We start from the raw sequence: 14,515 nt of genomic DNA on the forward strand, positions 1-14,515 counted from the left end.
CTACTGAACCATCTATTGAATCATCATGAAATTGTATATGGTTGTTTATGGAAGAAGATCAGATTGAGAGAAAATGGCAAATCTGAGATTATAGTTAAAGCCTCAAGTAGGGCTTTCCACTATTTCTTTGAATGAATTAACAACAATTCTAATAGTATTTAAACTATAATACAGTTGTAAGTTTTTTCCTTTTTTACAAGGCAATGGGGTTAAGTGGCTTGTCCAAGGCCACACAGCTAGGTAATTATTAAGTGTCTGAGGTCGGATATGAACTCTGGTTCTACTGACTCCAGGGCCAGTGCTCTATCCACTGACCACCTAGCTGCCCCCAGATGTAACTTGCACAGTATTTTATAATTTTTAAATAGAAATCTGAAATATGACCAAGTATTAACTCCATATGAGAGCTTTATATATTAGAAATATTTCATCTAATCAACAGAGGTCAATTTCTTAGTTTATGAAATATTAATATATCTTATTTGTAAATAAGATAGTATGAATGGGCATTCATTCAATATGCATTGCATGATGGTAGTGAGCAACAAGCTAGCTCAAAAAAAGTGAGGGAAAAAAATGAAGCTAAGAAAATATACCAGGCTGAAATAATCTTGGTGTTTCAAATTTCAACTTAATTTATTAAGTAAATTAATACAGCACTTTAAATCTCATTTAGGTATAAACTGCAATGGTATAATTATTCTTGTAAAAATAACCCTAGAACATTGATAAAATTCCATGCAGTTGAACAACTTTTTTGTTGATACTTCTAAAGATATCTTGTAGTATTCTTTTTTTATTTATATCAATCAGGAATTGAAAAGTTGGTTTTCAAATATTTCACTTTATATATTCAGAACACCATAAATTAAGAATTAAGGTGAATATAAGGGAGTGAAAACTTCTTAGTAGTGAATATGAATATGTAGACCATGAATGAATGAATAGGAAGGATCCCATATTTTAGGAGAAGTTAGCCAAGGAGAGATGGGAGATGCTCAAGAATAAAATTTTGGAAACAGAAATGAAAAAAATATTTAATAAAAAATGTGATTTGTCTAAAGAGGTTAATGTGAATGTATAGGGAAGACATTGAGCAACTTAGATTTTTTAAAAAGGGTACAAAAAGATAGAAGAGCTCAGGTAACAGATCTCTCTGCTGTCTCAGAATTATATTTAAGGCTGAAGAAACAAAAGGTGATTTTTAAAATACTGTTTTGGGAGAAAGATAATAAAAAGGATGGGAGTTGGGGAGATTGGAGAGACAACTGATAACAGAAAAAAGGGAAAAGCTAACTCTTATTTTGTCTCTTTCATCTGCAAAGGAAAATGATCTTTTCAAGTGAAATGACAGCATAAAAATGGCTAACAGGGAGTTGGTGATACTCAACATAAATATGTAGATAGTAAGAGAACATTTACCTGTCCTTGATGACTGCAAGAAGACAAGCTGAGATAATACTAATTCTTGTCTTGAAAGAACTGGCTGACATGAATGCAGAGCCTATATCCATGATGCTTTTAAGATCACAGAATATGGTAAAAGTACCACAAGATTGCAAAAGGACAAATGTCCCAATTTTCAAAAAAGGCGAGAGAAGAGTCTGCAAACAAGAGGCTTGTGTATAATTTTGATTCTTTGGAAAGATCTAGATAAGATCACTAAAGATAAATGCCCAAAATATAGAAAGTGAGTGCAAAGGGTCAGCATGGTTCCATATAGAATAGGTCACATCAGAATAATCTAATTTCCCTTTTTGATAGGATTATTAAAAGTAGTTGTTAAAAGTAAATGTATAGATTTTAGCAACATATTTGATAAAATATCTTATATTCTTCTGGTAAAAAAGATGAAGGGATCTGGATTAGATGATAATATTAATAGACAGAGTTAGAACTGACTTGATGTCTGGGTTCAATGAGTAGTTGTTAATGTCCATAAGGCAGTCCACTTCCTCATCCTTGCCTCTGCTGTTTACCATAATTTATCAATGACTTGAATAAAGGCAGCATATACTACATAGCACATAGATGATATTTACTATACTAAACAAATCAGTAGATGACAAAAGCTGGAAAGGATAAGGTAGACAACAAAGTAGGTGACAGTAAGGACCCAATACAAGAGTATTAGATGCAATCTAATGAGATGAGATTCAAAATGGATCAATATAAATTCTTGCACTCAAAACCAAAACCAAATAAACAAATAAACAAAAAAAACCACAAATATAAGAGAGAGGGCACGGATAAACATCAGTTGTGCTGAAAAGGATCTAGATTTTTTAAAAAATTGTACTTCAAGTTCAATAGGAGTTAATAATAAAATGTGACAACCAAAAAAAATCTAATGTGATACTGGGCTGCACTGAGGAGCATAGTTTCTAGGATGAGGGAGGTGATAAGTCCCACAGTATTTTGGTCTCAACTTGGCACTTCTGTTTAAGAACTAGAGAGAATAAACTTGAGAATTTCCTTGATGTTGAAGGGCTCTGAGTGCATAACATATGAGGATCAGACTGAGCATGCTTAATGTGAAGAAAAGAAGACCTGAATGGAGGATATGATAGTTGTGTTCAAGTATTTGAAGGGACATGGATGGGGAAGATTAGTCTTGGTCTCTTTTGTCTCAGGGGCAGAACCAGGGATTATAAGAGAAGTTGCAAAGAAATAAATTTAGGCTCAATAAAAAGAAGAACTTTCTAATAATTGCAAAAGTTGGATGTATCATAGTGGAGATTCTTTTTGTTTATGTAGATGGCTTTTGAAGTTTGAAGTTTGAAGAAGAAGCTTTTGAACTCTCAAATTCTGTGATTATTTTTTTAAGCTGCGTCTGAAGATGGATTTCAGAGGGTCTATGAACTAGAAGGGAAAAAAATTATATCTTTATTTTAATTCATTTAGCTTCATTTATAGCCCTATGAAACCTTCACTAGATTGCCAAAGGAGACCATAACACAAAAAAGGTTAAAAACTCTTGATCTAAACTGAAATTTGAGAATTTTTCAAAAATGAAAAACAAAAAATGTTTAGTATTCTTTAGCACTAAAACCCATCAGAAAAAGTACTGCTACAAGATAGCAAGCCACCATATTTCTTAAAATATAGAAAAATATCAAAGTTGAAAATTTTGAATAGGATAATTTGTCCCATTTCACTATTATATATAAAAATATCTCATTATAAAATTAATAAAACTTTTTTATCCAAATAATATTAGTTACTCTAATGGCATATTAAATTTTATTGTAATCAAAAAGTCTATTTAGAAATTGGTATAGAAATTAGTTGTTTTGACATTAAAAAATTTTAGTGGATTCTTTAAATAGAAATATCAAAGATTCTGAGAATTTCCATTCATGAGAAAAAAATCTAATAATCTAATAATCTAGCCACTGGAAGACTAACTGAGTTACGCGAGTTCCTCAATGACTTTATTTTTTAATTTTTTTTTTAAAAAGCAAGCTACTGCTTAGAAAAGCACATTTTGAGAAATTAGGCTAAAGTACTGATTTGAACTTAAATGTTTAAGGTGACTATTTTTTTAATATTGTCCATAATAAGTTATTTCATTTTGTTGTGATTAGCAACAAAACTTTAAAATAGGTGTACTCTTTAAAATAGGTGTGATCAGGATGACATTATCTTCCTCACAGGGTTGTGGAAAATGAATGCATTTTGTAATCTTTAAAGCATTTTTAAGATGTGAGTATTTTAGGAATGGTTTAAAGTTACTTCCAATTAAACAAAAACCAAGTTAAAACATATAAGAACCAAACAGATTAACTTACATCTGAAGGATGTAAGAAGCACATAGCAAATGGAATCAGAGAGTTAAATTCTACAAAACTTTAGGAGGAAATTTCACATGTAAAGAAGAGGTATTCCATGATAGAAAGAATGATAAACCTGAAATCAGAGGATCAAGATTGGAATTCCTTCCAAATTTGCTATATCTTCCTTGCTCAACCTAAGGCTAATCACTTCATCCCTTCTGCCCTCAGTTTCCTCATCTGTAAAACCAGTTGATATTTGAGGTCCTTTTCAGCTACAAATTTTCTGACAGCCAAGGAGGAAGAGAAATCCAGTGGGTAAACAGCAATATTAAAGTAGTCAGTTATGCATCTGATAACAGAGCACAATAACTGTGCTCTTATCCCCATTTTACAGATGTGAAAACTGAGCCAGAAAGAGCTTACATGCTTTGTCTAGAGTCACACAGCTAGCAAATTTCCAAAACCAGATTTAAATTCAGGTCTTCCCTAATGCAGGCTTAGTACTCTGTCTACCAGACTGCCTTTATCATGGATAGATATTCTTTTTTTTTTGAAGATTTTATTTGAGTTTTACAATTTTCCCCCTAATCTTACTTCCCTCCCCCCACCCCCACAGAAGGCAATCTGCCAGGCTTTACATTGTTTCCATGGTATACATTGATCCAAATTGAATGTGATGAGAGAAATCATAAAAGATGACTATTTTTTTTTAGGTTTTTGCAAGGCAGTGGGGTTAAGTGTCTTGCCCAAGGCCACACAGCTAGGTAATTACTAAGTGTTTTATAAATCCTGTCAAAATTGAATTCATTGTGATGTTTAATTTCTAACTATCCCCATGTGATAACTTTATACTAATTTTTAAATACTTAAAAAAATTGTCATCTGTGGGGCGGCTAGGTGGCGCAGTGGATAGAGCACTGGCCCTGGAGTCAGGAGTACCTGAGCTCAAATCCGGCCTCAGACACTTAATAATTAGCTAGCCGTGTGGCCTTGGGCAAGCCACTTAACCCCACTTCCTTGCAAAAAACTAAAAAAAAAAAAAAAAAAAAGAATATGGTATTATAAAGATCTTTATGAATCTCACTTATGTATACACTCAAATTTTAGGTTAAAATAAAACAAAAATCTCAAATACCTCAGCTAATTCACTGCTTTTGAAATTTGGAGGCTGATAGGTAGCCATTATTTTGGCTTCATTTTTATTATGTGTATCCTCTTGCACCATTTCTTATACTTTCAGGAGGAAGCTCGTTAAGTGTTATGGTAGGACAATTCTAAAGGGGTGAGTAAGGATCAAAAGAAAAAAAAATCCAAGTTCTGTCATTATCTTTTTTTTTGGGGGGGGGGGAATAAAGGAGTAATTTACTTAATTTTTATTTCATTATTTTGAACAAGAATTAATTGCTTTAAATAAATGTTTAGCCTTCCAGGATAATTTTATTGGCTTAAAACACAGAATATTTTATGTGAAAATTCTTTTGGCAATGTTAATATTAAAATGAAAAATACCTTTTCACATATGAAGAATTTTTTTTGTTTCACTAAACAGTTTGTGGTTCTGTTCCCCAAGTCTTCTAAAATGGAATATTTTTTATTTTGTCTATTTTGTATTTTAAACGAACCATTAAAAATTCCAATCAAATTTTATTTTGGTAAAATTGTGGATTAAATATCTGACATGCCCAAAACCATTATTTATTTTAAATAAGATGATTTGATATTTTATCAAAAATTTTTTTCTGTTACTAAGCAACAAAATAGCTCAGAATGTGACTAGTATTCAAGACTCCATTTAATTTATTTTTATAATTTTCTTCCAGTTACCTTCTCTCTACCACCAAAACAGAAAAATTTCAGATGCTCAAAACTAATCTCAATCTTTTTAAATATCTCTTCTCAGGTAGATGATACTTTACCATTTCCCTCAGATTTTTATTTAAAAATTATTAAAATTTTTCCTCAGATCCTTTTAATGACCATTTTAATGAGCACTTTTATGTGCTAAATCTCAATCTAGTAGTTCTAGAAATCCTTTGGCAAACTATATTATTTTCCTCCTTAGATCTCCCCTTAGTTATAGCATATCAGCTGAATTTTTTTGATACCTAAAAAAAAGTTTATTAGTGAGGAATTTCAATTTTTTTTTTAAATATTCTGCTCCTTTTGGATGTCACTGTAGGATTTCTACTGATGATGCAAAGACATGTATACCAATGCCATATATTCAGACTACTTGTTCATGCTGAGAAACAAAAAGGTCAACATGATAATTTCACTAATGAAATACAAAAATAATTCCAACCAAAACTTCATAATTAGTTATTTTTTTTCCCCAGAACCAGTGTTAGTGTTTCATGCAGACCTGGGGTTAGTAAAAAACTAACTCTGGAGAAAATTTAGTAAAAACTTTTGAAATATTTAGTGTGGACAAGGGAAACATTTAGTTTGTAAATACCTGAGTTATATAGCTTAGTGCTCTAAGTTAAAAAAACAAACCAAAAAAAACCCCCACAAGAGTAAAAGAATAGAAGGTGAGTTTTGGACACTGTCTTACCTTTAGACAAACAGAACTGATATTTAATGATCTAAAGAGGGAAAATAAAATAAATGAAACAATCATAAGGAGTGCAGAGTATTATCAGAATAGGACGTGGCCTGTTATTGATGTGCTATTTGTTTTCATATTGATTTTTAAAATAACAGTTAACTTTGAAAAATGCAGTTATCCTCTTACAATTTAATATAGAGAAAAATTAAACTGAAAACTAAGTTGAGGCTAGTTTTATATTTGGCTTTATGAACTAAAAAATACACAGAATGATAATTGAATTATTTTTGGACTAACAAATTTGACCCTCTATAAATTATGTAAGATTGCATGCTCAAATTATGTTTCTTTTAAAGAGACCTTAATAATTATTTCATAAAATTCACTGTTTCTCTATTAGAGATTACTAGATAGAAGTATGGTGCTTGGACTTTTAAAATTCTGGTGAGCTAGTTAAAGCAGCTGCTTTATGAAATAATTTCAGAAACTTAGAGCTATCACAGAACTTTTCTGCTGTACTAATGAAATATTAAATAAACATCAATGTTCCCTCTAACCATTTATCTTTCATTCCAAATATTCAAATTCATATGTGAAATCTAAAGGTCAATATTATGATATATGCTACTCACGGTTTTTCAATAATTGTCATTTATTTCAGGCAAAGTAAAGTTTTCAATTATCTTTAGAATTTTAGAAAAAGGGTATTACATTTCAAATTCGAATAAAAAAGAGGACCCATAGTTTCTAGCATTCTTACCTGTATCAGATGTTGAATGATGATAGGGAGCTGGAGAGAAGACTTGGGCAGCAAAATCTTCAAATGTGGTTGGTTCTAGGTGATGCTGGACAATTGACTGCAGGTAGCGAGCTCTCTCTTCATAGCTATTTCCTCTAGTTAAGAAAGAACTCAAATGCAGCTCACTTAAACAGATAATGCCTCTTAATGCTAACATATTTCTTTTAAGTAATAAATATAATAATCATGGCCAAGCCTATTCTATAATTTTCAGACCATTCATACATTAAAATGATGACTTTTTGAGATTAAAGGTATAGTTCTTATTCCAAGGCTACTCTTTGACACACTAACATAAATGGAAAGGCCCACATCATTAAATAATTACAAAAGTACTAAAAGATAAGGTAATTTGAAAAAGAATTCAAATAATTTCAGGACAAACTGGAAATGTAGTACATTTAATTTTTATAATAATAAGTGTTTAAAATAGCTTGTCCAAAAGTTTAACATTTGTTTGTGAAGACCTACTGTGAAAAAATTTTTGCAAACTTAAAAAAAACCCCTTTTTCTGCCTCAATTACTTTTCACATTTTAAATGAAAATATTAATACTGCCATAATCTCTAAACTGCAAACAGTTAAGATAAATACCCAACTAAATCTTTATAGAGTATACAGGATCCCTAAACATTGGCTAACAAAATATCTGCAGGGTACTGGAACTGACAGAAAAATACCATACTACCATTTCACTACATTCTCTTCCCTGATAGTATTGACAAGAGACCGGTATCTTGAAGTGTTGCTTCTGAACAATCCACTCCAGGCTTCCTATTTCAGCAGGCCTGACTGTGCCGTTTGTTAGTATAGAAAGGGCAAGAAAAGGAGAGAATATTTCTGTTGTTCATGAAAGCAACTATGGAAATGGCTGTCAAACTGTAGAACAGCAGGCAGCACCATACAATTATCAGGAAAAACTAGCATGCTGATTTCATGTCATATAGTTCCTGAACTGAGAAATCAGTTAACCTTTCTCCTACAACTCTTAAATGTTGTCCTGCTGTACTATGTGTACAGAGGCAGGTCTTATATAAAGACATTTAAATAAGCAAAAAGGATAATAAAAATGCTCCTACTGGTCTGCCATAATGAATTTTTTCAACAAAAACTTAAGCATTTTAATACTTTCTTTTCTTGCTGATTACCAGCTAAGATATTTTAAATTTTGGTGATCATGCTAACTTTCAGTAATGGACAAAGAGTAAAAATTTTAATCTTGAAACAGATTTAGGAACTCAACAGAAAACCATGTGAGCTATTTATGTAGTTTAAGTTAAATTTCAAAAAAAGGCAAAAGGTGAAACTACATATTCATTTTAAGAAGTTTTGACATGTCTTTTACCCTTTAAATGAGAAGTAAAGAGAAGTCACCATTAATATTTCATGTTATTTTATGTAACAAATATTGAAATAATTAGAATTTCTATTATTTTGAATTCTGACTACTGGAATAATGAAACTTTAAGAGAATTCTATTTCTGCAATTGTTGGTGGTAGTAGTAATGTATCTGTAGTGGTTGTAGTTGTAATAGTGGGACAAGGAACTGTATAAAAAGGTTTAATAATAAGGATTTTATGATAATGATAGAATTAAACCTTAACATAGGAAAATAATATTTTTTAAAAGTACATAGTTAATAAGTTGAAGAGACTGATGGCTCCATCTAAATAATACTACATATCTCACAACTTGTTAGAAAGTACTTTTTTTCATTGAGGGAGATTCACAGCTGCTGAATTTTCCGCAGTTAATAGAGTCCTTTGATTCACAGCAGTGCCCCTTGTACAAAAAATACTGGCCTTTGTGTATTACCAGAAACTAATTTTCTATTTGGCTGAAAAGGGAAAAATGGGTTATTGCTTCTCCCTCCTACAGAGCTTTTCATTATGCCTGATGCACTCAACTTCTAAGCTCTTCTGAGAAAAAAAAAATAACTGAAGAGGCAAGAGGTAGAAAAATGAGCTTGTTAGCACATTAGAAGTGAAGTATCTTGGTGGGCCCTAGAAATTCCCAGTGGTGTGTTAACTTATCACTCTATGCATGCTGGCACTGATAGTCTCCCAATTGATCACTCTCTTTTCACACCAAAGGTGCTGCCAGGAAGCAAAGGCTGAAGGCCCACAGGAGAACAGTCTGCTATCAAAACAAGCTGTTTTTAAAAGTCTGCTTGAATGGATAAAATGCTTCATGAAAAGTAGGGTGGAGACACCTTCCTGCTTTTAAAAATGCTCTACTTTCAGAAGGCTATAAATGAAATCTTTTTGTTTATCTTATTACATATATAAAGCTTATACACAAATTAGACAGAATTAAAGCAAACCTGGATACATCTGAAACAAGCACACTCCCAAATATAAAACCTATCACAACAAGAAAATTAATAATCAAATATGCCAGATGGAAGGCAATACATGTTTTTATAACACAAAGGTAGAAGATCTGTGAAAAGCTTAAAGAAATGTCAAAGCTAGATCTAAAACATGGAAAAGAATTTAAGCTAATTTTGTTTTATACAAAATAATAAATTCTTTTTGGTTGAAACAAACTGTATTTTCCAAACTGTACTTTTAACATCACAAAGAAGTTTGTTATAGCATGCATGCGACCAAATCTTAACTACTTGAAAATAAAATATATCACATAGTACTTATGGGTCACTTTTTGATAATTTTGAAACAAATTATCAGTTTGAGAGTGTTGTGATATGGTGGACAAGAAAGTCAGTCTTGGAGAAAAAGACATGAGCTAAAGCTCTGCCTTCAGTCACATGCTGACTCTGCAACCCTGGACAAGTGAATTCTCAAAACTACATGTTGTGGAGAAGATGCAGACTGTATTGGGTAGATTTCCTATTTGGGAGTTCCCTATTATCAATGACATCATAAATTCAGTTCCAATCCTAGTTCTAATAACAATAATAACAAATATTATTATAATAGTATTTATACAGATCTAACCCCTAATTGTTTACTGAAATGTTTGTTGACTTGAATTCAGCCACAGAAAATTTTTAGTTTAATAAATATTGCAAGCAGCTACTTCAAGAAAATTCTTAAAAGTTAAATTATGTGTGGATTGGGGTTTCTTAAAGTTGAACAGTAAACGACTACTCTATATATTCCCCTTTTAAATAATGAATATTCTTGGGAGTGGCTAGGTGGAACACTGGATAAGAGCACTGGCCCTGAAGTCAGGAATACCTGAATTCCAATCTGGCCTCAGACACATAATAATTGCCTAGCTGTGTGACCTTGGGCAAGTCATTTAACCCCATTGCCTTGCAAAAATAAATAATAATGAATAATCATTAAAGAGACATACTCCTGAGTCCTGTTGAGACGACAGTAAAAATTCCAGGGCTGTAAACATCTATAATTGTAATCATAACCCAAAACAGTTAATTCCTACATCATCCTTAGAAAGGTTGCTGCTCTCTAGGGAAGAGTCATTAGAGCCTATACATTGAATAGCATATAAACAAGTTCAATGGCTAATGGGGAAACTCAAGCTATACTCCTACTATAAGTAGTAGTTGCCACTAAAAGCAAAAATTGCAGGGGTGTGTGGCAGTGTGAAGGCAGGAATTTCCAGAAACTCATTCCCTAAAAAACCCCAAAAGCTGTCAAATTATGACTCTAGCCAAAATTTAGAGGAGCAGAGTCCACAGATAGACTAAGTGACACAATTTCCCAGTCCAAGACAACTTAGATGTTCCACAGCAAAGGTCTGTTCCACTGGGACCAGGAGTTGGAAAAAGTCGTAGCACAACCTGGCTGGGTGCCTGGGTCTGTGGCAGAGTGGGGCAGTTTCCAGACCTCTTGGCCCAGGGATCATCAGGGACAGCCAGAATGGGTGGTGGGAGAACTATACCACACCAGAGTGAGTGAGGAGTGAGCACTGGCCTCAGAATAACCCTTTGAAAACCTGCAGCAGGAGTCAGCATAGCCACCAGCATATCCAGAGTTCTCAGCCCATAGACAGTAAGGGGGTCAGGGAAGACTGCAGAGGTCTCTCTGTTCTCCCTAGGGCAGTACTCTGTTGTTTGCTCACACTCAGATTCAGGTTACAGTTTGGGCTCCCAACCACCATAGCTGAGCAGGGACCCTCCTCACAGTCCCAGGGCAGAGGGGAGGGCCTGAACACAGTCAAGAGAGCAGTCAGAGCCTCTTATAAGACCTTGGAGGAATTAAGACCCCTGTGGGGTGTCCCAACCCCCCCCCCCCCCCAAAGCCTTGGAAGTGCAGGAACTCAGCCAAAGGCTAAGGAAATGAGCAAACAACAGAAAAAGAACCTGACCATAGAAAATTACTTTGGTCCCATAGAGGATCAAAATACATACTCAGATGATGAAAAAACCACGAGAAATGAAAAATGGGCTCAGGTTATGGATGAATTCAAAAAAGACTTTGAAAAACAACTATGAGAGGTAGAAGAAAAATTGGGAGGAGAAATGAGAGTGATGCAGATAAATCATGAAAGCCAAGTCAGCAACTTGGTGAAAGAAATACTGAAAAACCTGAATAACATATTAAAAATCAGTTTAGGCCAAAAAGAAAAAGCAACACAAAAGGCAAATGAGGAGAAGAATGCCTTGAAAAAGCAGAACTGGCCATCTGGAAAAGGATATAAAAAAGCTCTCTGAAGAAAATAACTCCTTCAAATGCAGAATGAAACTAAAGGAAGCTGATGACTTTGTGAGAAATCAGTAAGAAATAACTATACCAAAAAAAAATCCCAAAATTAGGAGAAAATGTGAACTATCTCACTGGAAAAACAACTGACTTTAAAATAGGTCCAGAATAAATAATTTAAAAATTATTGGGATACCTGAAAATCATGACCAGGAAAAGAGCCTAGAATTCATTTTCCCAGAAATAATACAGCAAAATTGCTCTGAGATCCTAGAAGCAGAGGGTAAAATAGAAATTGAAGGAACTCACCAATCACCTCCTGAAAGAGATCCCAAAAGAAAAACTTCCAGGAACATTATAGCCAAGTTCCAAAACTCCCAAGTCTAAGAAGAAAATACTAAAAGCTGTCAGAAATAAACAATTCAATTACTGTGGCTCCATAGTCAGGATTACACAGGATCTGGCAGCATCTACATTAAGGGCTCGTAGGGCTTGGAATATAATATTTTGGAAGGGTTTTTTTTTTTAAGTTTTTGCAAGGCAGTGGGATTAAGTGGCTTACCCAAGGCCACAGAGCTAGGTAATTAATAAGTGTCTGAGGCCAGATTTGAACTCAAAGTACTCCTGACTCCAGGGCTGGGGCTCTATCCACTGTGCCACCTAGCTGCCCCCCCCCTTTTTAAAGAAGATCTTGGTTTATAACCAAGAATCAACTACCCAGCAAAACTGAATATCCTCTTTCAGGGGAAAGATGGACTTTCAATGAAATGGGACTTTTTTTTTTTAGGTTTTTGCAAGGCAAATGGGGTTAAGTGGCTTGCCCAAGGCCACACAGATAGGTGTGTGAGACCAGATTTGAACCCAGGCACTCCTGATTCCAAGGTTGGTGCTTTATCCACTACAACACCTAGCTGCCCCCAGAAATGGGACTTTCAAACTTTCCTATTGGAACAACCAGAGCTGAACAGAAAGTTTGATCTCCAAGTACAGGACTCTGGTGAACCATAGAGGAAGTGGATGAGGACAAATTATGAGGACCTTAATGATGTTGAACTGCTTGTATTGGAATACAAGGGAAGAAGATACTGATAACTCATATGAACTTCCTCATTTATAAGAGCTATTAGAAGGAGCATATATAGACAAGGCACAAGAAGGAGCTGAATATAATTGCTATAATACAGTAAAAAGATAAAAGTCAATGGGTGATAAAGGAAAAAGAAAGAGGAAGAAGGGGCTAAGATATTTCATTTAAGAGTCAAGAAAAAGCTTTTATAATGGAGTGAAGTGGGGGAAGGTGAAGGGGAAATGAGTGAACCTTCATTTTCATCAGAAATGGCTCAGAGAAGAAATAGCATACACACTTAATAGGGTATAGAAATCTATCTTACCCTAGAGAAAAATGAGAGGAAAGGGATGGGATAAGGGGGAATGGAGAGAGGGAAGGGGGGAGTAAGTGATAGAAGAGAGGGAATATTGTGGGAGAGGGTACTCAGATACAACACACTTCTGAACAGGAACAGAATGAAAGGAGAGAGAGAATGAATAGATGAGAGTGGGGAGGAATAGAGTGGAGGGAAATACAGCTAGTGATAGCAACTGTGTGAAAAATATTGAAGCAACTTTTCTGGTGGCTATGGTGGGGAAGGCAACTCATTCCAGAGACAGATCTGGAATCTGAACACGGACTGAAGTACAGTTTTTTCCCTCTCTCTCACTATTCTTGAGGTTTCTCATCTTTATTTTTTGGGGGGGGTATGTTTACTCTCCCAACAAGAATATTGCAATAATATAAAATAAATAAACAAAAAAGTAAAAGTTGCCAGTAAAAGTCAAAGTAAACAAGTGAAAGGGTTAAGTAGATAAAAAGATAAAAGGCAAATCAATTAATAGAAATTTAAGAAAATGTTCAAAATTGTAATTTATGACCTCTTTTTTTGTTTTAAATCAAAAGCAATTCATGGCAAATAATAATAAAAATATAAAAAAAAGTAAAGATTTTTAGCTGGTAGGAATTCTTAATACTGAACGTGCCAATCAAAAGAAATAACATAGATGCTACAATCACAGCAGTGGAATTATCCATCAATCCACCCCAAATCTACTTTCAGAAATAGCAAAAAAGTTGAAAAGGGTATTACTATTCTAAAATAAGGGGAAAGAGCAACTTCTATAACAGAAAAGCTACAGCAATTTTAATAACCTGACTTGTATGTTGTAGTATGAATTTAGGATTACAAACATTATTAATAAACACTTCCATTTTATGTTTTAATATAATTATTTATGGCAACAACATTATGTAACAATGCTATTCTGGTAGTAAAGAAACTGCAGTTTTGCTTCAAGTAGTAGTATGACTTTTCGGTACTACATACAGGTTCCATCTACATTAAAAATGGCATCTTTTCGACCTTTGTTTCAAGTATTTTCAAATATCATATATTGTATATGATGATTTTCATGACAATAAAAATATATTTGTTTTCATTTTAAGTAAGATCAATAGTTACCTCTATTATAAGTGCAGAGTTATTTTGGATTCCCCTTGCATGCGAAGTGGCACTATAAAACTCAAAGATTAATTAGCTGCAAATATTTATTTATTTTGTCCATATATAATGGATACTTGATTAATATATAGTTTGTTAAATCCTAATGAAGATCATAAATAGGTTGATTTCCTTGTAAGAGATAGCATTCCTTTATTCTTTTCACGAATTATTTCCTAGATTAGTGCACTATAGTCATGAACTAT

The 14,515-nt window shown here is 33.5% G+C and overlaps 1 protein-coding gene across 5 annotated transcripts in view; it reads right to left on the minus strand.

The window, feature by feature from the left end:
* Nucleotides 1-14,515, minus strand: part of RALGAPA1 (Ral GTPase activating protein catalytic subunit alpha 1) — a 331,780-nt gene that overhangs the window by 6,227 nt on the left and 311,038 nt on the right. For 4 of the 5 annotated variants that reach the window (XM_074213382.1, XM_074213380.1, XM_074213383.1 and 1 more), the window contains one exon: nucleotides 7,085-7,209. In XM_074213382.1, coding sequence (XP_074069483.1) covers nucleotides 7,085-7,209 — 125 coding nt within the window. Of the gene's footprint in view, nucleotides 1-6,330; nucleotides 6,362-7,084; nucleotides 7,210-14,515 lie in introns of all 5 variants that reach the window. The other variant, XM_074213379.1, reaches the window with a different exon arrangement.

Source organism: Macrotis lagotis, chromosome 1 (genome assembly GCF_037893015.1).
Source record: "Macrotis lagotis isolate mMagLag1 chromosome 1, bilby.v1.9.chrom.fasta, whole genome shotgun sequence".
Classification (NCBI taxonomy): Eukaryota; Metazoa; Chordata; class Mammalia; order Peramelemorphia; family Peramelidae; genus Macrotis; species Macrotis lagotis.